This window comes from Carlito syrichta, unplaced genomic scaffold (genome assembly GCF_000164805.1).
Source record: "Carlito syrichta isolate Samal-C Ts95f unplaced genomic scaffold, Tarsius_syrichta-2.0.1 Scaffold316221, whole genome shotgun sequence".
In the NCBI taxonomy this organism is placed as follows: Eukaryota; Metazoa; Chordata; class Mammalia; order Primates; family Tarsiidae; genus Carlito; species Carlito syrichta.
In genome coordinates this window covers 444,057-470,926 of record NW_007260317.1, presented here as the reverse complement: position 1 = coordinate 470,926, position 26,870 = coordinate 444,057, and the positions used below count along the sequence as shown (strand labels likewise).

General features: G+C 38.6%; 1 protein-coding gene across 1 annotated transcript in view; it reads left to right on the top strand.

Moving 5' to 3' along the window:
* Nucleotides 1-26,870, top strand: part of HPSE2 (heparanase 2 (inactive)) — a 651,318-nt gene that overhangs the window by 375,994 nt on the left and 248,454 nt on the right. The window contains exon 4 of the mRNA XM_008073956.1: nt 22,579-22,752. Coding sequence (XP_008072147.1) covers nt 22,579-22,752 — 174 coding nt within the window. The remainder of the gene's footprint in view (nt 1-22,578; nt 22,753-26,870) is intronic.

Genomic DNA, 26,870 nt, shown 5'->3' with positions numbered 1-26,870 from the left:
TATCTACAGATTCAATGCAATTGTTACTAAAATTCCAATGCATTTTTTCACAGAAATAGAATAAATAATTCTAAAATCCATATAGAACCACAAAGAACCAAGAATAGTCAAAGTAATCTCGAGCAAGAAGAAGAAAACTGGAGGCATCACACTTTCTGATTTTAAAATATGTTACAACTCTAAAGTAATAAAAACAGTGTGGTGCTGGCATAAAAACAGACAATAAAACAGAATAGAGGGTCCAGAAATAAATCCACACATTTTCAGTCAACTGATTTTTAACAAGGGTGTCAAGAACTCACAATGGGGAAGAGAAAGTATCTTCAATAACTGAGGTTGGGATGCTGGATATCCACATCCAGGAGAATGAAATTGGATCCTTATCTAGCACCATATACAAAAATTGACTCAAAATGGACAAAAAACATAAACATAGTCTGAAACTGTGAAACAACTAGAAGGAAACACCAAAAGAAAAGTGTTTTGACGTGGGTCTGGGCAATGATTTTTTTGAATATGATTCCACTAGCAACTAAAACAAAAATAGGCAAGTGGGATTGCATCAAACTAAAAATAAATCCGTAGAGTGAAGAGACAACCTATGGAATGGGGGGAAATATTTCCAGACTGTACATCTGATAAGTATTTAAGATCTGAAATCTAGAAGGAGCACAAAGAACTCACTAGTTAAAAAAAATCAAATAACCCAATTAAAAATGGATAAAATATTTGAATAGATAGTTCTCCAAGAAGACACACACATGAAGTACGTGAAAAAATACTTAACTAATCATCAGAGAAATGCAAATTAAAATCCCAGTAAGATATCACCTTACACCTGTTAGAATGGCTATGACCAAAAAGGCAACAGACAAATTTTGGGTGAAGTTATGGAGAAAAATGAACCCTTGTACACTGTTGGGAATGTAAATTGTTACAGTCATTATGGAACATAATAAAAAATAGAACAACCATATGATCCAGCAATCCCATTTCTGAGTATATATCCAAAGGAAATGAAATCAGTGTGATGAAGAGACATCTGCACCCCCCATGTTTATTGCAGCATTATTCATAACAGCCAGGATATGGAAACAATCTAAGTGTCCACTGATGGACGAACAGATAAAGAAAATGTAACACACACAAACAAACAAATATCATTCACCCTTAAAAAAGAAGGAAATTCTGCCACTTGGAAAAATACAGATGAAACTGGAGGACATAATACTATGTGAAATAAGCAAGCCATGGAAAGACAAATACTACATGATCTCACTTATAATGTGGAATATAAAAAAATCAAACTCAAAAGCATAGAGTAGAATGATGATTGCCAGGGGCTAGAGGGTGAGAGAAATGGGGACCTGCAGATTAAAGGGTACAGGTTTTAATTATGTGGGATAAACAAATTCTGGAGATCTAATGTTCAGCATGGTAACTATAGGTAATAATACTGTGTTGTATATTTGCAATTTTCTGAGGGTAGATCTTAAGTGTTCTTACCACACACATAGGCATGCAGGCACATATGCATGCACAAAGAAAATTGTGACGTGATAGATATGTTACTTAGCTTAATTGTGGTAATTATCTTGATTTCATAACATACAATACACATATGTCAAAACATTACATTGTATATGTTAAGTATATACAATATATACCGTAGTAAAGCTGGGTTGAGGGAAAGCTTTAAAGTTGCCATTGCATTTCCATTTGAGTTGCATATTGAAAGGTGAGCTATCAATCTTATTGTTGCTATTTTGAAGTAAATATGTCTTTTCCCACTGGAATTGCTTTCAGTATTTTCTCTTAGCTTTGATTTTTAGCAATGTGGTTATGAAATTTCCAGATTTTTTTCCTACTTGGAGTTTGCTGAACTTCTAAAGTCTTTGGACTGATTTCTTTCAGCAATCTTGGAACAGTTATGGCTATTATCTCTTCAAATATTGCTTGTTCACTGTTCTTTCTCCTCTCATCTGGAAGTCAGTTACACACGTGTTAGATCTTTTGATTTTTTTAAAATGCTACTCCAGAATCAGCAAATGTCAACACAGAATAAAATGGGTGGCAATCATCAGCTAATGTCAGGATGGCTCTCCCATCTATGAAATTCTTTGCTTTTTATTCTATATTAGTTTTCAGATCACTTTGTGTGACAATCTCTAGTTAAACTTTTATTGGGATTACATTATACTTCTATGCTAATACAGAGAGAAATGGCATTTTTAAAAATATCAAGACTTCTTGCCCTGAAATAAGGCACATTCCTCTTTATTTAAATCTTCTTTTTTGTCCATCAATAACATTTTATAATTTTCTCCATAAAGGTATATGCTCATTTTTTACTATGTATATGACTTGATATTCTACAGATATGTTACAAATAAAATATTTGTAATATTGTTGTTATTATGAGTGGTAAGTTTTTTTTGTTTTTATGTTTTGCATTTTTCTAATTGGTTACCACTAGCATGCAAGATTGTCCATTTAACATCAATGGCGTAATGCTATTTATACCTAGTGCTATTCTATTCTGTAAAAATACAGTAGTTATGTCTCCCTTTTTTGTTAAAATTGTTATATGCACTTACCCCATTTTAAAAATATTTTCTTATTTTATCTCTATTGGTCGGTTTTGTTAGAGGTTTGACTGTTTTATTCTTTTTAACTTTTAAATTTTTTTATTTTAAAATTATGGGGTATAATTCAGGGTTAGGTATACAAATATTCATTGTGCAGTTACCCTTGTTGATGAGGTGTGTCCCTCCTTCCTCGGGCAGATTTCCACTACTGTTCATCCCACCTTCCCATCCTCTCCCTGCCCCCGCAGTTTCCCGCTACTGTCAATCCTTTTCTTATAGTATTATGGTAGTTGTTCAAGGTCCACTTATGAGTGAGAACATGCGATACTCAGTTCTTTGTTTCCGCGAAAGATTACTCAGTATTATAGACTCTAATTCCATCCAGGTTGCTGCGAAGTACATGATTTTGTTCTTCTTTATGGCTGCATAATATGCCATTGTGTATATGAACCACTTTTTTAAAATCCAGTCCTCTTTTGCTGGGCAGCATGGTTGGTTCCATGTTCTTGCTATTGTGAACAATGCTGCGATAAACATACATGTGCAGGTATCTTTTTTATAGAGTGATTTGAGCTCTTCTGGGTATATTCCCAGTAGGAGGATTGTGGGGTCATATGAAAGGTCTATTTTTAGAAGTTTTAGGAATTGGCACACTGTTTTCCATAGAGACTGTAGTAGTTTACACTCCTGTCAACAGTGTAGAAGTGTTCCCTTTTCGCCACATCCTCTCCAGCATCTGTTACTTTTTGAGTTATTGATGATGGCCATTCTGACTGGAGTTAGGCGGTATCTCAGTGTAGTTTTAATTTGTATCTCCTTGGTGACTGGTGAGGCTGAACATCTTTGCATGATTCTGTTGGCTACTCGTATGACTTCTTTTGAGAACTATCTGTTCATATCTTTTGCCCACTTTGTAATGGGGCTGTTTGTTTTTTTCTTTTCAGCACGTTTGAGTTCCTTGTAGATCCTAGATGTTAGGCCTTTGTCAGACATGGAGTTGGCAAATATTTTTTCCCAGTCTGTGAGCTGTCTCCCTGCTCTCTTGATGGCTTCTTTGGCTTTGCAGAGGCTTGTCGGTTAGATGAAGTTCCACTTGTCTATGTCATCGCTTATGTCCTGGGCACTTCGGGTTTTGATCAGGAAGTGGTTGCCAGTTCCATAAGAGTATCTCCTGCATTATATAAGGTTCTTATAGTTTGAGGTTTTATGTTTAGTCTCTGATCCATTTAGAGTTAATTTTTGTGTATGGGGATAGGTAGGGGTTCTGTTTCAATCTTCTACATGTGATCAGTCAGTTTTCCCAGCACCATTTACTGAATAGGTTCTCCTCTCCCCAGTGGTTGGTGATGGAGCCTTTGTCGAAGATAAGTTGGTTGAGAAATTGAAGTTTTGTTTCTGAAATCTCAATTCTATTCCATTGGTCTATATGTCTGTTCTTGTACCAATACCAGGCTGTTTTGATTATTGTAGCTTTATAATAAAGTTTAAAATCTGGAAGTGTGATACCTCCTGCTTTGTTTTTTGGGTTTTTTTTTTTTTTTTGCTGAGGATTGTTTTGGCTATTCTTGGTCATTTATGTTTTCATATGAATTCCTGTATTGTTGTTTCTAGGTCTGAAAATAATGTTGCTGGTAATTTGATGGGCATTGTGTTAAATCTGTAGATTGCCTTAGGCAGAATGGACATCTTAACAATGTTGCTTCTTCCAATCCATGAGCATGGAATAATATTTTTCCACTTGTTTGTGCCCTCTTTGATTTCTTTGAGCAGTGTTTTCTAGTTTTCATTGTAAAGTTCTTTCACATCTGTGGTTAGGAAGATGCCAAGGTATTTCATTTGTGTGTGTGTGTGTGTGTGTGTGTGTGTGTGTGTGTGTGTCTATTGTGAATGGAATTGTGCTTTTTACTTGAGTTTCTGTTTGTTTATTATTGGTGTATAGAAATGTGATTGTCTTTTACACATTTATTTTATACACTGAGACTTTGCCAAAGTCCTTTATCAGTGCAAGGAGGTTTTTGACAGATTCTCTTGAGTTTTCAAGGTATAGAATCATGTTGTCTATAAAGAGAGATAACTTGACTTCCTCTTTTCCTATTTGGATACCCCTGATCACCTTTTCTTCTCTGATTTCTCTAGCTAGGACTTCCAAAACTATGTTGAACAGGAGGGGTGAGAGTGAGCATCCTTGTCTTGCTCCAGTTTTCAGGATTCCATTTTCTGTTCATTTAGTGGTATTCTGACTGTGGGCTTCTCATAGATGGCTCTTACTATTTTGAGGTATGCTCCATCTATGCCTAGATGTTCGAGGGTTTTTATCAAGAGGGTGCTGGATTTTATCAAAAGCTTTTTCTGCATCTAGTGATATAATCAGGTGGTTTTTGTTTTTATGTCTGTTGATGTGTTTAATTACGTTTATAGTCTTACGAATGTTGAACCAGCCCTCCATTCCAGGGATGAAGCCTACTTGGTCATGGTGGATGATTTTTGAGTTGTGTTGTTGAATCCGGTTTGCTAGGATCTTGTTGAGAATTTTAGCATCTATGTTCATCAAGGATTTTGGCCTGTAGTTCTCTTTCTTTGTTGGGTCTTTTCCTGGCTTAGTTATCAATGTGATGTTAGCTTCATAAAATGTTGGGGAGAGTTCCATCTTTCTCAATTGCCTGGAATACTTTCAATAGGATTGGTATCAGTTCCTCCTTGTATGTTTTGTAGAATTCTGCTGAAAATTCATCTGGTCCAGGGCTTTTTTTTGTAGGTAGTTTTCTTATGATGTAGTCAATTTCCTGGATTCTTATTTGTCTATTTAGGGTCTCAGTTTCTTCTTGTTTCAACCTAGGGTGGTTGTGTTATGTCAGAAAGTCCTCCATTTCCTTTAGGTTTTCAAGTTTGTTTCCATACATGTGTACATAGTCATCTCTGATAATCTTTTGTATTTTTTCAGGGTCAGATGTGACTTGATCTTTTGTGGGTCTGATTGTGTTTACTTGGGCTTTTTCTCTCTATTTTTTGGTCAGTCTAGCTAGGAGACTATCAATCTTGTTTATTCTTTCGAAGAACCAGTTTTTTGTTTCATTGATGTTTTTGTATTATCTTTTTGACTTCTATGTCCTGGATTTGGGCTTTTATTTTGGTGATCTGAATTCTTCTGTTGAAGTTAGGGTTTTGATGGTGTTGCTTTTCCAGCCTCCGTAGGTGACTTGTTAGGCTGTTCACTTGTGATCTTTCCATTTTCTTCATGTGCGTTTGTAGAGATATGAATTCCCCTCTTACTACAGCTTTCATGGCATCCCAGAGATTTTGGTAAGATGTTTCTTCATTTTCATTTGTTTCCAAGTATCTTTTAATCTCTATTTCGATTTCCATGTTGATCCAGGAGTTGCTTACCATTGTGCTGTTTGGACTCCATGTCTTTGTGGTTTTGGCTATATAATATAAAAGAAAATTTCTTATTTTATCTCTCTTTAATGGCCGGTTTTGTTAAAGGTTTGACTATTTTATTCTTTCTCTTTTTTTTTGAGTTGGAATCTTACTCAGTTGCCCAGGCCATGGCATGTTCACGGCCACCCGAGCGTCAGCCTGCTGGGCTCTGGCGATCCTTCCGCCTCAGCCTTTCAAGTAGCCAGAACTGCAGGTACACACTACCATAACCAGCTAATTGTTTTCATTTATCGTAGAGATGAGGTCTCATCAAGTTTCCCAGGCTGGTCTCAAACCCAAAGGCTCAGGCAATCCACTCACCTTAGCCTTCCAAGTAGCTGGATCTACAGAAGCGCACTATCACACCCAGCTAATTTTTTTGATTTATTGTAGGGATGAAGTCTCGCCAAGTTGCCCAGGTGGGTCTCGAACCTGTGAGCTCAGACAATCCACTCGCCTTGGCCTTCCAAAGTACTGGGATTACAGGCTGAGCCACCAAGCCTGGCCTTTATTCATTTTTTTAAAGAATCAGCTTATAGTATTGTGAGATTTCCTATTATTTGTAAATCTTTCAGTATTTATTTTCTTTAGCCCAGATAATATGCTTGTACTCTCACTTATTGATTTAATGACTTTAGCTCTATTGATCTTTGCTGAGAAAAATGAGAATTTGCCTCACTTTACTTACTACTCTTTTCTTCCCATTATTTCATAGCTTTATGATATAAATATATTTAATAACTAATATATATGATATTGGTATTTATCAATTATATAAATGTATTCATAAGTATTTTAAAATATATAAATATTTTAGAATAGTTATTGATTATCATTGTAACTTTAAAAAATTTTTTTATCTTTTTGCGTTGGAGTCTCACTCTGTCACCCAGGCTGGAAAGCAGAGGCACACTCATGGCCACCCCAGTGTCGACCTGCTGAGCTCCGGCGATCCTTCTGCCTCAGCATTCCAAGTAGCCAGAACTACAGGCACATGCTACCACGCCCAGCTAATTTTTTTTTACTTATTGTAGAGACAAGGTCTCGCCAAGTTGCCCAGGCTGGTCTCGAACCCACAGGCTCAGACAGTCCACTTGCCTCGGCCTTCTGAAATGTTGGGATGACAGGCTGAGCCACCAAGTCTGGCCACCATTGTAACTTTAAATAGCATATTTTAACTTCCACTTCTTGTTCTGCCAACTTTCTTCAAAGACTATTTGCTTTCCATTTCAATGAAGATGACTTTTACATTGCTCTTTTTCCAGGCACTTCTAGCTATTCCATTTCTCTTTTCTACTATTTCCTGAAGTGTCCTGGTTTTTATAGTCATTAAAAATAATAATAGCTAATTCATATGCCAGGCATTGTTGTCATTATTTTATGTGTACTAAGTCATTTGATCCTCATGACACCCTAAAGGGGAAGTACTATTATTTATCCCCATTTTACAGAATAGGAAACTGAGGCACAGACAGGTTAACTCACTCACCCAAGCACACTCAGTAAGTAAGCTGCCAGACCAAATTTAAAGCCTGCAGTCTGGCTGCAGCTTATCACAGTGATATTGAGAGTAGCAATAACTAGCCTTTTCAAGTACTTAATCCATGTCAGCCTCTCTGTAAAGCCCTTTCTACACACGACCTCCCTTAATTACCCTATAATCCTATAGGATATTAATGATTATTGTCACCATTTTATAGATGAGGAACTTGACCCTGAGTAACCTCACTGACCCAGTCACCTGCAGTAAAACACAAATACTTTTCATGCTGGTTCTACCTAGAATGTCCTTTCTTGTCTGCCCCCACATCTTTGCTTGGCTTGTTCCTGCCCATTGTTCTCTCTCTGGGCATCCTTCTGAGGCACCCCACGGTCTGACTTAGATGCCCCCAGCTCTGTGTGTACATTACCATAAACAACAATCATTGATTTCCTTATGTCATACCAGACCATGAGCTCCTTATACAATATATATTCAAAGTGAAACAAATATTAGAAACACTGAAAATGATTTAAAAAGGAAAGAAAAGCCATCCTGCATCCCTGGTACACTCTAGGTATCTCCCCCTATTTAGATAAATGGGTAGATTAGATGATAGATAGATAAAATATAGATAACATAAAACTTACCACTTTAAGTGTGCAATTCAGTGGCATTAGGTACATTTATGATGTGTAACCATCACCATTATCCATCTCCAGAACTTTCTTATTGTCCTAAACAGAACCCCCAACCAACCTTTATTCTATTTTCTATCTACAAATTTGCCTATTCTAGGGACTTCATATACGTGGAATTATAGTGTCCATCCTTTTGCGAATAGCTTTTTTCATTTAGCATAATGTTTTCAAGATTTATCCATGTTATCACATGTATTTTATGGGTGAATAATATTCCAATACATGGGTGTACCACATATTATCTGTCTATTCATTGGCTGATGGACACTTGAGCAGTTTCCACTTTTTTGACTGTTGTGAATAATGCTGCTATGAATATTGATGCTCAAGTATCATTTTGAGTTCCCACTGTCAGTTTTTTGGGGTATCTAGCTAGGAGTGAAATTGCTGAATTGTATGGTAATTTTAGGTTTAGCTTTTGGAGGAACCACCACTGTTTTCCACAACAGCTACACCATTTTTATATCCCAACAGCAAGGCAGAGGATTCCAGTTTCTCTGTGCGCCCTCACCGACACTTGTCATTATCTGACTTTTTTTCTCACATAGTTATCATTTTTGTGGTGAGAACACATAACACCCACTCTACATTTTTCAAGAATACAATATATCATTATTAACTAATTAACACTTGGCCATAGAACAGATCTCCTGAAATGAATTCCTCCTATCTAACTTTACTCAGGTATCCTTTGATCAACATCTCCTTATTCCCACTTCCTCACTAAACCCCTCAGCCTCTGGTATCCATCATTCTCTTCTCTACTTCTATGAGATCAACTTTTTTAGATTCCTACATACAAGTGAGACCATGTGGTGTTTGTCTTGCTGTGCCTGGCTTATCTCACTTAACACAATGCCCTCCAAGTTCATTCATGTTCTCACAAATGGCAGGATTTCATTCTTTTTATGGCTGAGCAGTGTTCCACCGTGTATATACACACATCACATTTTCCTTATCCACTCATCCATGATGGACACTTACATTGATTTCACATCTTGGCTATTGTGATCAGTGCTGTGGTAAAGATGGGAGTTTAGCTATGCCTTGGAACTTTTGACTGTGCTTTCAGATGCTCTGATCTGTATGATGAGGATATTAATACCGATAGCCTTTATCTGCTTCCCCTATCCCCTTTCTAGACTGTTGACGTCTTTAGTAACACATTTGTTTTTACTTTGTCATTGGTGTTATTTACATTTTGTTCTGCAATCCTAGCTGAATTCTCTATACTTTCTTTACAAAATATCCAACTACTAAAAAGCAGCAAAGAGAATTTACCTAATTATAACAGTATAAATATTATTTACTGCTGGAACAAAGTCTATGTTAGGTTAACATTTTCTTCTTATAGTCTAACGTTACAACCCCTGGGTCACTCAAAGAGTTTTCCTATCAAATGGTCTCTCTTTCTACTCCTTTAACTGAGTAAGACCATATCACATTTTAGTTTAATTCATATTAGATTTAACTTTCTTACGCAGCTCTTTCATTCTCAAGTTTTTAAATGGCTTTTTCCCCTTACAAAACGTATCTTTGTTGCAGTCACATATTTTTTCTGTCCTTTTTGTCATGCTCTTAGCTGTAATGTAAAATGGTTTCCCTCCAGGTCTGCTGCACAATTCTCCTTCTGAGACTTTCCATTGTTACCCTCTGGGTTTGATTTGTTCCTTCTGGGTCACATGACTTCCTCTTATTTGACTGAAATGCAGCCTTAGGTAATTCCTTTAAGAAGGCACATGAAAATCACATTTCTGAGTCCTTGCATGAGGACTCCTTTGTCATATGGAGGCATTTAATGGACACGCCACATAATTCCAGTTGCAATTCCGGTACTCACTGATTAAGAAAATTAATAAGGACGGGAAGCTATGATGGATTCAGTAATGCTTTGAAAAATAATTTGTTGTGTGTACATATGTGTGTGACATATGTTATTTATTCAGTCTTGAGATGGAATATGTCTGGAATTTTGCAGTAACTTGTCCATGGCCCTTAGGTTGGGAACTCAGTATGAGCTAAGAATGATTTTTCTATTTTAACAGGTTTAACAAACAAAGATGAGTGTATGACAGAGATAGCATGTGGCCCACAAAGCCTGTTTACACTGTGACTCTTGTATTAGTCATGCTTCTCCAGAGAAGCAAAGCCAATATAATTACAATGTATTTGCTCAGGTGGTTAATCTATTGTCTTCAAGCAGGAGACCAAGGAAAGTAGTTGGCGTCCTTCAAAAGTCTAAAAGTGGAGGGCTGATTATAGAGATTCCAGGCAGAGTCTGAAGGCCTGAGAATCAGGAGCACTGAGGGCAGGGGAAGGTAGATCTCAGCTCAAGCTAGACAGCTCTGCTCAAGCCAGCAGGCAGAGAGAGAATTCTACCTCCTCTGCCTTGTTCCATTCAGACCCTCAATGAACGGATGAGGCCCACCCACACTGGGGAGGCCATCTGCTGTATCCACTCCACCAATTCAAATGTTCCTCTCTTCTGGAAACACCCTCACTGGCACCCCCCCAAAATATCTAACAGGATATCTGGGCATCCTGTGAGCCACTTGAGTTGACACATAATATTAACCATCTCAGGCCTTTACAGAAAAATTTGGACAATTCCTGTTCTAGTCTAAAGGAAAGTTTCATAGAAACTGTCCTTTTTGTCATGCTCTTAGCTGTAATGTAAAATGGTTTCCCTCCAGGGTCAGATGTGACTTGATCTTTTGTGGGTCTTTTGTGGGTCTGCTACAAAGCAAAGGGAAAGAACATTTTAGGCTGAGGAAACAAGATGTGTAAACACAGAGAAGAGTGTGACTGTTAGAGGATCTATTGGCCATTGAGACAGTTCACACATCTCAAAACCTCTACAAGTGACTGTTTCTTTTCTTTTCTTTTTCTTTTTTTTAATGTTTAGAGACAGAGTCCTTGCTCTATTGCCCAGGCTGAAGTGCAGTTGGCTTGAACTCCTGGGCTCAGGTGAACCTCCTGAGTAAATGGGACTACAGGTGAATGCCATGCCATCATTCATGGCTAATTTTTAAAGTTTTTTTTGTAGAGTTGGGGTCTTGCTATGTTGCCCAGGCTGGTCTCAATCTCTTGGCCTCAAGTGATCCTCACACCTTGGCCTCCCAAAGTGCTGAGATTACAGACATGAACCACTGTACCCAACCTGATATTTTTTTCTAGCTAAAGTTTCATAAACCTAGATCAGCATAATCCATGTGTTCTTTGTTTCACTAAAGGTGAAACAGGTTGTAATATTTAATAGTAGTGAGTAGGGAGCCTTTTCTCTCCAAATTATGTGTGGTTTAGACTCTTAAAGATATTGGGGAGTGTATAAAAAAGATCATGTTATAGAGGAGTTAAGCAATAGCACTAAAGGCTTATTTCTAAAAAAATCTTTACAAAAAGCAAACCCTCAATTTATATTCTAATTATTATAGATGAACTATTTTCAGTTTTTTCCCATTCATTTATTTTAGTGTAGAGAGGTACCAAAAAAAAAAAGCCAGGGAAAGAATCATAATTTCCTGCTTAGATAATCCTTACATGTGTAGAAATGTAAACTCAATGAAAACTCAAAAATAAGACTGGATGTGGTGACTCAAGTCTGTAATCCCAGCACTTTGGGAGACTGAGGCGAGAGGATTGCCTGAGCCCACAGGTTCAAGACCAGCCTGGGCAACATGGTGAGACCTCATCTCTACAATAAAATTTAAAAAATTATCTGGGCATGGTAGCACGCGCCTATAGTTCTGACTACATGGAAGGCTGAGGCAGAAGGATCGCCTGAATCCAGCAGGTTGACGCTGGGGTGGCCATGAGCATGCCACTGCACTCCAGCCTGGGTGATGGAATGAGACTCCAACTCTAAAAAACCCTCAGAAATAGAAGCCTCATTTCCCTCTTTAACCTCTACCTTCTCTCCTCCCAAGTTGCCAGTAATATTTTGGGGTTTTTGTACAACAAAATTAATTATGTATAATACTGAATATGTATGCTTAATATATGTTTATACACATGTATGTGTGTGCATATTTATGTGTGTGTGTGTGTGTATATATATATCCACATGGATTCATCACTCAGAAGAAATCATATTTCATATACCATTCTGGTCATTGCTTTTTTTGTTGTTTTTCACTTTTTAAAAGCTTAAAACATCTTGACATTCATTTCATATAAATGTATACAAACATACCTTGTTCTTTGTTTAACATTTTATATTGAATTATTTTTAGGTTTATAGAAACGTTTATTAAATGCCATAGTTTATAGAGTTTTCCTATACTGTTCATCCAGCTTTTTCTAATGTTACCATTTGACATAACTGCCGGAGTCCAGCTCCTGCCATGTTCAGGGTACCCCAAAGGTGGAGACGGCGTAGGCGTTTGTGAGAAAGAGAGAAAGAGGGAGGGAGAGAGAGAGAGAGAGAGAGAGAGAGAGACAGAGACAGAGACAGAGACAGAGACAGAGACAAAGACTTGAACAACTGTTTAGATTTGAGCAGAAGACCTTTATTGAATGTCAACATTGGGCTTTTATACTCATATGTCTTTCATGGCATCCCCCACCCACCAGATGTTCTTTCAGGTATGAGGAAGAAAATCCCATAACAGATGTTAACCTTAATCCATGACTGCCTATAAACCCTTTTCGTCCTAACCTAATTTATACTAATACCAAGTTAAATGATAACCTAAAAATCCCATAACAAATGCTAACCTTAATCCGTGACTGACCTATCCTATAAACCTTTTTCATCCTATGCTGATTTATACTAATACCAAGTTAAATGATTCTATAGAAACTTAAATACTTACTTTGCAAGCTAAAGTGGCCCATCCCAGAATGTTTGGAATGTGAACCAGTCCAAAGTTCACAGTGGGCTACCTGCAAGTAACCTAGCCACATTCTTTCAACAAAATGGCTGTCTAAACTTATATTTCTAAAACTATATTCTACAATTTACACCTTAACTTCAATAAATCCTAAAATCACAACCCAGAAGCCTATGACCAATACTAAGGCTCTTAGACGTGACCTGAGTTTGAATTGCAAGTTGTGTGAAAGCCAAAACTGCAGTTTGTGGAAAATGGGAACAATGCGCTTCTAAAGTTAGCTTGTGTTCGTCCCGGTCTCAGAGTTTTTCTCTTTTGAGCTTACAGGAGCTTATTCTGGTTATAGTGCTGAGTAGAAAGGGGGAGGAAATGGGGTCAATAGCTCCTGAATGCATCCTAGTGGTCGCGGGGTCAATGGCCCTTTCTGATCCCTAATACTCAGTGGGCCTCCGTGGCCAGCTCCCAACACATAACTATAGTACAATTATTTAAATAAGGAAATTAACATGCATGCAATACTGGCAACTAACCCACAGACCATTCAGATTTGGCCCCTTTCCCTGTGATCATCCTTTTTCTGTTCCAGGAGCCCATCCAGGACACCACATTGCATTTTGTGGTCATGCCTGCTTGGTCTTCTTTGGTCTGTGATCGTGCCTCTGTCTTTGTGTTCCTTGATCATGCTGCTCTTTTTTTTTTTTCTTTGAGTTGGAGTCTCACTCTGTCGCCCAGACTGGAGTGCAGTGGCCGCTCCCGGCCAACGCAGCCTCGACCTGCTGGGCTCCGGCGATCCTTCCGCCTCAGCCTTCCAAGTACCCAGAATTACAGGCATGTGCTACCACGCCCGGCTGATTTTTTGATTTATTGTAGAGATGAGGTCTCGCTGCCCAGGCGGGTCTCGAACCCGCGGGCTCAGGCAATCCGCTCACCTCAGCCTCCCAAAGGTGCGGGGTTACAGGCTGAGCCACCGAGCCCGGCTCTCATGATGCTCTTAAAGACTCCAGGCCAGTCATTTTGTATGGTGTCCCTCAGATTGGGTTTGTCTGATGTTTTCTCATTATGAGATTGAGGCTCCACTTTTGGTAAGAAAACCACAGAAGTGATGTTGTGCCCTTCTTAGAGCTTTATATCAATGTAAATTACATCACCATGTCTTACAACTACTGAGGTTAACTTTGATCTCAAGAATGAGATGGTGGCCAGGCTCGGTGACTCAGCCTATAATCCCAGCACTTTGGGAGGCCGAGGCATGTGGATAACCTGTGCCCACGGGTTCGAGACCAGCCCGGAATTTGGTGAGACCTCGTCTCTACAATAAATCAAAAATTAGCCAGGCGTGGTAGTGCGCACCTGTAGTTCCGGCTAATTGAAAGGCTAAAGCAGAAGGATTGCCGGAGCCCAGCAATGCTGGGGTGGCCGTGAGTGTGCCACCGCACTACAGCCTGGGCGACAAGAGTGAGACTCCACCTCAAAAAAAAAAAAAAAAAAAAAAGAATGAGATGGTATATGCCAGCTTTCTCCTCTGTAAAGTTACTATTTTTACATTTGTCATTAATTAATATCTTGTGGATATGTTTTTTGTCATTATACTCTCACATATTCATTTTAGCATCCCTTGGTTGTTCTTGACTTCATCCATTACTACTGAGTTATTACCCAATAGTAATTTTCTATTTTCTTTCTTTATGGTTGGTTGGTATTTGACTGCAAGGAAGTGATGGTCTTCCTCTCTCATTTATGTATTCAATTAATTATTCATAAAAGTTGACTTATTTACATTTTATTCTGTGGGTTATACTCCAGTGCTAATCTTACTTATTTTGTTGTTCAAATTGCCTCAGCCTTGGCCATGGGGCTCCTTCTGGTGGGCTCCTATGTCCTTTTGACATAACCTCCATCATTTATTTCCTGAGTACTTCCTTACTCTTTTCTACCACATAGTGTCCTGGGAACAACTTGTATTTCCTATGACCTAATCCTTGTGTTAACCATTTCTCCAAGCAACTCTGGTCCCTTTTATTAGAGACTGGTGTTTGGAAACCAAAACCTGGGTCCTAGGACTGTTCAGTTAGAAAAATATACATATACATATATATACACAACATATATATTTTATATATATGGATATATAACTCATGCATACAAGCATCTGTTTCTGCATACAGATGGTCCTCAACTTATGATGGTTTGACTTAATGATTTTTAGACTTTATGATGGTGTAAAAGCAATACACATTCAATAAAAACCGTACTTTGAGTACCCGTGCAATCATTCTGTTTTTCGCTTTCAGTAGAGTATTTAATAATTTACATGAGATAGTCAATACTTTATTATAAGTAAGCTTTGTGTTAGATGATTTTGCCCAAATGGAGGCTAATTAAATGTTCTGAGTGCATTTAAGGTAGGCTAGGCCAAGTCATGATGTTCAGCAGGCTAGGTGTATTAAATGTATTTGTGACCTTTGCTATTTCACAACTTATGATGGGTTAGTTGGAATGTAACCCCATCAATAGTCCAGGAGCTTCTGTATATATAAAAAACAAACAGTTACACACACATACCTGCAATTGCAACTCCACCCACAGGGGCTTTTCTAGCCTTCTCTCTTTCCTTTTTTGTAATCTCTTTCTACAACATAGATTTTCTATAACTTGTTTAACCAGTTTTCATTTGATAAGCATTTAGATTTTATTCAGTTATAGACTGTTAAAATGCACACTGCGCTGACATTCTTTGTACATAAATCTTGGAAAACTTTTCCAAATATATCTGTAGGAAAAATGTCTGACAGTTTGGTCTAAAGGACTGGGCATTAAAATTTTTGATACATATTTTCAAACTACTAGAGGTACTACTTACATCTTTTAAAACTAGTTTTTTAAGAGCACATTTCTTAAAAACAACAGTAGCCTTGTTAGAATGTCAGTGTCTCTTCTCCTCCTCTCCTGTCACCGGTGTGGGTGGGTTTCTGATGGGATCCAGAGGCCCCATGGGACTCAGTGGCACTCAGTTTCCTCTTTAATCTAGTTAAACTGACTCATGCAACAGTTAATCTCTAGCCCAGAGTCTTCTGATAGTGCTGTCATTTTTATTCACAGACATTTCTTAAATCTCATTCTCCCTCAACAGCTTCAGCCACAATATAGACATTTGCACTGATTTCTTTATAACCTAGTTAAGGTTTCATTGCCCTGACTAAATTGGAGATATTTCTCTTCCTATTAAAATCAGCTCTCAAGTTTAGCGATATCGTCACTCTTTCTGAAATGACTGTGTTTTCCTTCTAGGCAGTTTTCAAGCCACTGTCTCGTAATAGCTACAATTAAAGTGGCCCTCCTCCCGTGGGTTGTACTCGCCTCCAAATGGCTCCCCATTAACTGAGAATTCCTCTCTGAATTACAAGAGCAGAGTTGGTTCAGAGGTGGCCTCGCTGCTTTCACTCTCACAATTTCTTTCTGGCTTCCACCAGAAATCACTCTGTTCTTATAGCCTCTATTGGATGGCCACCTGGCCTCACCGGTATCATTCACTCCAAAATGGACACGTAATGCATGAGGTAGTAGATGTGATCTAAAAGGCACTTGCCAGATGAGTAATGATCATTGAGGTTGGATACAGATGGATTGTAAGCACCTGGATGAATCAGAGATTTCCGAAGGTTTATTGTGTAGCAGACACCCAGCTACTACCCGGGCACAAGCTGCTCCGATCCTTTGCTGCAGTTACTGCTTTCGCCCTTACTCTCCCCACCCCTTTCGGTCTCTTTTCCACTCAGCAACCAGAATGATGCTTTTAAAATGTGAGTTGGGTCATGTTCAAAACCATCTAGTGGTTTCCTGTGTCATTCGGGGTAAAAGCCAAAGCTCTTGCCATGACTGATAAGGCCCCGCGCAATCCGGCCCTGCCCCTACCAGAGTCCCATGTCCTGCTGTCCCCCTCTCATTCCTTCCGGGGTGGCCACACTGGTCTCTCTGTTGTCTTCATGTTCATCAGGCTCATGCCGTCCTGGGCCTTGGGACTCACCCTCTGCCTGGAATTCTTTCCCTGTATCCACTCGAGTAACTTGCCCTCCTGCCTCTGGCAGGTGGCTGCTCAAATGCTGCCTTCTCAGCAATGCTTATTTAAAATGGCATACCAGCTCCTCTCTCTTGTTTTTACCTGTCCCCTACCCTGCCTTACTTCCCTGGCAGCCACACTAAATGTCACATCCATGAGGGTAGGGCTGTTTTCCTGTTTTGCTTATTGCTATATGTGTATATATCTAGATATAGGTATTGTGTGTGTGTGTATGTATATATACACATAGATACATATATACATATAGACTTATACAAAGATGCTCCTCAATTTATGATGGGGCTACATACCAATAACCCATCATTTGTTGAAAATATCATTAAGTCATAAATGCATTTAATACACCTAGCCTGCCGAACATCATAGCTTAGCCTAACCTATGTTGAATGTGCTCAGAACACTTGCATGAGGCTACACTTGAGCAAAATCATCCAACACAAAGTCTATTTTGTAATAAAGTTCCGAATATCTCACATAATTTATTGAATGCTGTATTGAAAGGGAAAAACGAATTGTTGTAAAGTACAGTTTCTGCTGAATGTGTATTGTTTTTTGCACCATTGAGAAGTAGAAAAGTCATAAGTTGAAACTTCGTACATTGGGGGCCATCTGTATATATGTAAGGTGTATAATAGTGCCTAACACATAGTAGGTGTTCAATGAATATTTTTGAATACATTGTTAATGAATGTCCTATTTTTGTTTGTTGGATTGCTGTCAGTTTTGTTTTTAAAGTGTCAAGTCCTGAGGAAACTAAGGGAAATAAGCCATCATTCCTATCTTAGCATGAATTCATTGATCCTTGTCTATTTCTTCCTAATATAAAGTTGAGATTAACCTCAGGGAAGAAATGGCTTTTTGACAATGGGGTCTTGGACCTTGAATCTATTTTAAACCAATCTCTGGTGCTTCTCTAGTTTCTATTTTGTTTCCTTTCTCCCTTTTATTGCCACAGAACTTCAATAAGTAGAATGCACCAGAATTTATTCCTTTGTCTCCATCTACTCAGTCTTTAAGTTTTCATCACTGCCCTAAATTTAGTTTCTGGCTTCACTGCTTGATTAATCTGATGGTGTCTTTTCCCTCAGTACTTCTCTTCCTCAATTTGTCACTAACACCTATTGTTATTGACCAGCGCCTCCTTGAAACTCTCTTCTTTTGGGTACCTCAAGCCTGCGTAACTGAGTTCTTCTTTTTCTCTGTTCTGTTTTCCTTCTCCCTAACCCTTGCGTGTGGACATTTCTTAAGGTTTTGTTGTCAGCCATCTTTCTATGTTTCGTCCTTCAGGAGTCTCAGGAACTTTCATGGCACCAACTGTCAGCACTGTATAGGTGACTCCCAAGCCTGTACTCTTATATCTCAAGCCCCAGCTTTTCATCTTCGCTTCCTGCTAGACAATGCTTCTTAGAATTATATGCCTGTGAAATGTCTTGGCAAGCTGGCTACAAGACCTGGAGGCATTGGCCCCCTCTGGTGGAGAGAGTAGAAAGTCATCTTGCTTTGATGGAACCTCAGCAGATATTCCAAGATTACATTTTGTTATGCAGCTACAAAATATGCTATATTCAAATATAAGCACTTTCCTAATAACTCTAGAGCACATCTCTTAAACCAGCAATAATTATTTTAAACAGATCTCTCCTTGGCTCCTTCAGTTTCTTTCTAGACCACTTTGATGCAACCAAGTGGGTTTGGGCTGTAAGAATTCATTGGGATGACTTTAAGGCAGAAAATGGTGTGTGTTAGGTGCTGTGAAGGATGTCATGAGATACAGGAACCTAACAGTTTAACTTGGAAAAGACATTCACTCTGGAGATGTGAATAAATCAATAGGTAAATCCCAAGATAACACCGTGTCACAGGAGATGTCACAGAGCAGTCAGATGCCAACAAACGGTATAGGCCCTGAATATAGAGAAGGTTGAAGTCACTTTCTGGAGGTTGGCATGTTCCAGAATGGCTTCGTGGAAGAGACAGGACTTACGCTCATTCTTAACAAAATATTTGCTAAACTTCTAACCTTCTGGACGTTTTTACCATGTTCACAAACCATCTGTATTATGTCTCCTATGCTGTTCTTTGCTTTGACACTATTTATTTATTTATTTACTTATTTATTTACTTATTGATTAGGGACAGGGTTTCACTCTGACACAGGCTGGAGTACATTGGTGTGATCATAGACTCCTGGGCTCAAGCAATTCTCCTGTCTCAAGCCTCCTGAATAGCTGGGACCCCAAGCACACACCACCACACCTGACTAGTTTATTTTTATTTTTATTTTTGTAGAGACAGAGTCTCCCTATGTTGCCCAGGCTTATCTCAAACTCTTGGTCACAAGAAATCCTCCTGTCTTGGTCACCCAAAGCACTAGGATTTCAGGCATGAGTCATTGTGCCTGGCCAGGACTTTTTTTATTATTATAGATAACTTGTGTCTTGCCTTAAACCATCAAATCCATGAAATAACAGTTTCAATGTGCTTTTTATGTTTGGTGTGTATTTGTGTTTCTAATACGCATGAAATATATACAGAAAATATTCACTGTAGGGAGATTATTAGCTTTAGAAAAAGGTTACTCAAAGAGAATCAATCTACCTAAACAAAATCAGTCAAATATTGATATAAAACACTTGATTAGGACTTTAGTTTATAAATAAAACTAAACATTATGAAAATAAGTATATTTTATTGTATACTTAATAAATTATAAGCTGTCATTGCAATTAGGAAGAATTTAGATGAACAAAATGTTATTTGGTTGAATATTGAGTATTTTTTCTGATAAAGTAATTTAACTTTCATGGCACAAATATTAAAGGACTTCAAAATGAACCTCTCTTGGTCTTTAAATATTAAAATTATTTTTTGAGTAACCTACCATAATAATTTTCAAGTCTCAAGGAACCTCTGGATAAAAATTATTATATCTGAAGCTCATAGCATATTAGTGTGATTATTTGACTGCAGATATAGTTATCCAATAGTTGTCAATACTCTAACTAGAGAGTGGCATTTTCCTGGTAAGTTGTTTAGTTTCACCAGCATCTTAGCCTATTCTTTTGTACAATTTCCCTCTCCTCACAAAGAACAACAACCCTGACAAGCATGGTGGCTCAAGCCTGTATGTAATTCTAACACTTTGGGAGGCTGAGGCAGGAGGATTGCTTGAGCTCAGGAGTTGGAGACCAGCCTGGGCAACATATCAAGACCTCTTCTCTATAGAAAATCAAAAAATTAACTGGGTGTGGTGGCACAGACCTATAATCCCAGCTACTCAGGAGAGCAGGGTGGGAAGATCACCTGAGCCCAGGAGGTAGAGGCTGCGATGAACCATGATTCTGCCACTGTACTCCAGTCTGGGTGACAGAGCAAGACCCCAACTCAAAAAAAAAAAAAAAAAAGAATACCAACTCCAATGATAAAAATAGAAGAAACTTCAGTTTTTTAATTTTAAAGAATTTCCTACTAGATTTTTTTTGTATCTTATATAAGCAGGCCTAATATTCTTATCACTAATGTCTGTTGTATGAATGCTACTGAGATATGGTATGTAGTATATGGTAAGTGCAAATTCTATTTAAAGCTGAAAATGACTTCTTAGACAACCAGCCTTGAAAAGAAAAAAAGTATAGTTAAAGTTCTTTCTTGAAATTAATTCCATTCTTTCCATTTCATGAATTTGAAAAACTTATAAGGCAAACATAGTTAATTTTTATTAAGTAACTGACTGAAGCCAAAATGGGATCCAATTTTTCTGAAGGCGGGCTTATTAGGTTTCATTTAAATGAAGGTTATGAACTTATTTTAGTTCATGCTATTTTGAATATGAAAATATATTGACAATGCTGAAGAATAAAGCATTTAAAACTGTACATCAAAGCAATATAAATAAAATTGTGGCCTAAGATATCATTTTTATATAAGACTTTGAAAAAAAGCAATTTTTTATTGAGTGGCATGTAGATAATTATAAAATTCTCATACACTAGCGCTGGTTTTATGGTTACTTGAATAGGTCTATAAAGGTATTTTAATTACTGTTTTGGAACGAAAAATAAATAATTAAGTGTATTTCTTTAATGTGAAATTTATGCCTTTTATTGATGCCCAGTTAGTCAATTCTAGGTCGAGTGTGAGATAAGTTGACATGGATTTCACCTTCAACAGAAATAAGACCATTTCTATCCTTATTCTTGATGCTTCTCAAAAAAAAGCTTTCTCACATGAATAAGAGAATGAAAACAGGCAGCCTCCCTATATCCTGCTTCAAAAACTGATGATGGTTTCAACCCAATGACCATGAGTCTATTCTAAAGGACTAAAAGACCTGTCACAAAATTTCTAGTGGGGCACCTTTGTCGCTCTGCATCACCTCTGACAGAACCCATGGTGACCTCTTGTGGAACCCTAGTATCCCATAGAATCCCCTTTGAGAAACTCTGCTCTTTGTTCAATGAACCCTGGAGTAATGTGAGCCCCTGTATATAATTATTGACCTCAAACTTTTTCATACTGTATACCACCTAAAGTCGTGTTATCCATAACTTGGGAAACACTGCCTAAAAGGACAGGTAAATTCTGGATATGTTTAAAGGAGGAATAAGGGCAGACCGAGTGAGGAGAATATCAGAACAAAGGTCAAGGGGCAAGGAGTTCAAGAATAAATAAAACGGACTGACATCAGGAACTCATTGAGAGAAACAGGGAGGCCTAGAGTCAGGGGGAAAATTAAGGGTGAGTTGTAGAGGCCCGGAACTAAGGGAAAAAAGAGTACTGAAAATTTGAAAATTCACAAAGGTTTTGAGGAGTGAGTGAAACGGGATGAGAGTGATTGGAGGAAGATGAATTGGCAGGTGAGAAGGATCTAGAAGTACACAGGCAAGTACAAACATCGGAATAACCTAAGTCAGTGGAAACAGAGCCGACAAAGGACGGTGACAGTAACAGTGAAGAAGTGGTTAGGTAGGAGACATGTGGTAATGGAGTTGACCGTGTCAGATAAACTCGACAATCAACATATTTCCACTGTCAGAAATATTAGAAATGTGGACCTGAGTCAATTTTTCTGGAAGTCCTGCAGGCTGAGCTGTTTTCCAAGACTCACTAGTCAGCCATCTTTCAGGCCTTGCACCCTGACGCTATTCCTGTCACTTCCACGCAGGAGGACAGACCCAGCAGGGCCAGAAATCCAGCTAATTTGTAAAAATCGTGCCATTTGAAACATCGGCTATTCCATTCTTTGTCAAATAAAACATACAGTGGCATAGACTTGGTTGCTTATTGGCAACTTGTGTGGAATTCTGTGTGCTGCTTTCTAAAATCACCTTGATATATACACCAGACCGAAAGGCAATAATAGTCCCTATTAGAAGCCTGTCTGTGCAATTCCTCCTGGAAAGGCTTTTTTGTGGTAGCTAATATTTTCCTTTTGTTGGAATGTTGATGTGAAAGTTACAAGCCTTTCTCTGCTTCTTCCCAGCCAGGTCTCTAGACAAACTTTATAACTTTGCTGATTGCTCTGGACTCCACCTGATATTTGCTCTAAATGCACTGCGTCGTAATCCCAATAACTCCTGGAACAGTTCTAGTGCCCTGAGTCTGTTGAAGTACAGCGCCAGCAAAAAGTACAACATTTCTTGGGAACTGGGAAATGGTAAGTAAGGATGTTATTTCCTCCGAATTGACCAAATAAAGGGAAAAAAACAAGTTGGCTTGTGATGTGGTCTCAGTCAGACCGTCTCTAGTACCCTGGCGTAGAAAGCATGGAGATGTTTGGCCACTGAGCTGACCACTCAAATGGTAAAAGCAGACAGTGGAGGCGGAAAGATTTAGTGAATGCACACCATTCGCCTCCATAGTTACCTCTCATTGCTTCATCCCAAATGTGGGGAAAATGCCATAAAAAGTGGGGAACACGTAGTGATGTATGACTAACAAATCGAAGCTACAACCTGTTTACACAGCCTGAGCTGTATTTTACCACGTGTGTTCTGTGGCTAATTGGTTCTACAAGATGATCTTCATGAAATAATAATGCAAAAGGGCTTTGGTCAAATATATTTGGGGACTGCTACACAGCGCATGAACCTCTTGAAGGTTCACAGTGCACATTTGTATGTACAAGGCTCTGGGCAGTCTTGCTGCAGAGAAATCTGACATTTTTTAACCCAGATTTTTTTTATTTAAATAACTTTTGCATTATTATTAATTCACACATAAAAATTGTACATATTTATGAGGTACAATAGGATATTTTGATTCATGTGTACAATTGTAATGCTCAAATCAGGGTAATTAGCATATTCATCACCCCAAACATGTATTGTTTACTACTTGTGTTCAGAACATTCAAAGTCCTCTCTTCTAACTATTTGAAAACATACAACAAATTGTTAACCATAATCATCCTACAGTACTGTAGACACCAGAACATATTGTTCCTATCTAGTTGTAATTTTGTATCCATTAACCAACTTCTCTCTGTTTTTCTCTCCCTATTCCCCTTCCCAGCCTTAAGTAACCATGATTCTACTCTCTACTTCTATGAGCTCAACTTTGTAAGCATCCACATAACTCATTCTGTTCTAACTATAAACATAAGCCCTTATTGAACCCAGCATTTTTTAGAGCATTTAACTAGGGCTGGTTTCAGGGATGTGCAGTCACATGGGGCCCTGTTCTTAGAAGAGACCCCTGCTTGGTTTAATGCTCTACTGTTACTGTCTTGACACTCTTAATAAGTTTTCTAAAAGGGGACCCACACTTTCACTTTGCATGGACCCTGAAAATTATGTAGCCAGTCCTACTTAATATTGAAGTGTATGCATGCGTGTGTGTGTGTGTGTGTGTGTGTGTGTGTGTGTGTGCGTGTGTAGCATAAGTTAACCTTCTTTCCGTGGAACAATATTCTGTAGAACACAGTTTGGAGAAATATGTCCAAGTCATGCTATTTTTTACAATGACATATATTTATATATGATATATATGTTATTCTTTAGATTCCTTACATTTTTGATATTGAGTCAATCAGTATGTGTTTTAGTTAAAATTATGGACAGCACAAATCTGAAAATTTTCTGATTCTCTAACTAGAAGACATTGGCAAATCTTAGAACAAAACACTTCAGTCTAACAAACACATAATTCTCTTAATATTGCTGGGACACACTGATTCCACCATTTTTGGCCATGGCTTTGTATGTCTGTCACTAACTCATATTTGTTTGGAGCACTGTGTGTATGAGTATGTGTGTGTCACATGCACACGTGTGCCCACGTGTATTTATTACATTCTGGATGTGCAGTTTTCATAATAAGATGGCAAAGGAGGAGGGTCTTATAAGAGAAAATGTCCCATTGTCCTATCAGCATCCATGAACTAGAATGTAGCTCTCAGTTTCTTTCTTCCTGTTCTACTTTCCTCTCTTCCTCACCTGCAGTGGGGGAAATCTGGGGAGAGTTAGGGATCAAATGAAGACCCATTGGGTTGAACTGATGATACTTTGACTATAGGAGCAGAACTGGTGTCACCTGAGACTTTTCATATTTCTAGCCAGTCTGGGTATCATGTATTTCTTGACAGAGCAGGAAGGAAGTGACCAGCTTTGAACTAGGCAAGATTATTTCATAGTAAGCAAAATTCCTTCCTGATCCCTCCCCCTCCTATCTTTTATGTTCTGCTTTTTAACATTTGGGGGTATTTTATATTGTCTATTCATGACAACCCCACCTAACCTTACCCTGCTCCAATATCAGATTCCACTCAGTTTAGCTGTATTCCCCAAATGGTGCAAAATATTCTTTGGACAGGGCATCTTTTCTGCCATGACTGACCAACTAGGCCTAATGTTTAAAATGGGTGACTATTAGACATTAAGGTTGGTAGGACTTTTGCTGATCTAGAGAACGCATGCTTTGCCCAAAGACTTCATCTGTTTTCCTTGTAAAAATATTGTGCTGTCTAACTAAAATTGCTTGTAAAAAAATCTCAGCTAGTTATAGATAAGCCCAAAGCAATTAAAACTTACTTACCAATGATTAATGGAAATAATTACTCTAGAGTTTTTGGCATCTCTGAGTGTGGGAGCCTGCTAAACGAAATACGTCTTCAGCTGGTATAATTGGAGTCATTTGGCAATGGGGGTGGGCTGGGAAAGAGAGTATAGACATCTTTCTGTATTCACTTCTCTATTCTAGACAACAGAGAGCTTACCACCTCCCCCTCATATACTTCCTTCCCTCAAACTAAGCTAAGCAGGTCTGAGATGGAGCGAGTTATGTGAAAAGAACATTATTTAGTCACCTTGGCCTTACAACACTGGGTTTCCATTGTCCTCCTTTTAAGGACCTCTTCAGGGCTTAACAAAAAATATTTGTCATGTAACACCACTTATGAGGAGGAGAAAAAGCAACTGCCATTGATGAGAAAATAGGAATATGTAGGGAAATAGCCTAACCCATGAATTTAAAATTCAATGCATAGAAAGTATACAGTCATGTTTTTGTGAGCATTTCTACAAGTCATTTTTTAATCTTTTTTTTTTGAGTTGGAGTCTCACTCTGTCGCCCAGACTGGAGTGCAGTGGCCGCTCCCGGCCACCGCAGCCTCGACCTGCTGGGCTCCGGCGATCCTTTCGCCTCTGCCTTCCAAGTAGCTGGAACTACAGGCGTGCGCTACCACGCCCGGCTGATTTTTTGATTTATGGTAGAGATGAGGTCTGGCCAAGTCGCCCAGGCGGGTCTCAAACCCGCGGGCTCAGGCCATCCACTCACCTCAGCCTCCCAAAGCGCGGGATGACAGGCTGAGCCACCGAGCCCGGCTCATTTTTGAATCTTTAGTCAGAAGTCTAGTGTGAGTGTTTTTCCCTTCCCTTTTCTTTTAAAAAGTGCATTTTTATTTTTTGATATAAACTTAATAATCTTCCAAACTCAGTTTACGTTTTAGGGTTTGAAGATTATTTTGCTGTTTCTTTCATTCATTTTGAAACTACTGATAATTTTCCTTGTGCTAGACTCATATCCCTTAAGATATGATCCTAAGATATAATATTCTGCTCACAACTCTTCTGTGTTGTATCTTCAGCCCCTTTTCCCTCAAAAATTATCTGCATGGTCATCCTCCTGGCCTAGACTTGTTTCTCCAATCTTCGATTCATTTTCTCCTTTGTAACCTTATCTTTTTGGACAGAAGTAATAGTTTAACCACTAAGGGAAGAACAATAGGACCGGTCAGTCTTCTCTTCCCTCATCCTTCTATATGCCCCTACCCTGTTAACAAGTCTTTTATCTCGACAGTAAATCTAGCACTGGAACAACCAAAGAAGACATTTCTTTGGTTGTTGCTCCTGGAGTGGTTAAACTTCAAGGGGCTGACCTACTTTTTTCCCCTATCCTTTGAAATCCACGGTTGGTATACAAAAGCAAGGTGTACTCAATTCCAAGAGGCAAAGATCCAGAAAATTTAGAATGTCGAAGTCTGTGAAAGAATTACTTTCTTGATACACTATTTTTGAGACAATTAAAAGAATAGTGTATCAAGAAAGTAACTCTTTCACAGACTTCGACATTCTAAATTGCCTGAGTCTGCGGGTTCGAGACCCCGCCTGGGCAACTTGGCGAGACCTCATCTTTACAATAAATCAAAAAATCAGCCAGCTGTGGTAGCACGTACCTGTGGTTCCGGTTACTTGGAAGGCTGAGGTGGAAGGATCACCAGAGCCCAGCGGGTCGAGGCTGCGGTGGCCGGTAGCGGCCACTGCACTCCAGTCTGGG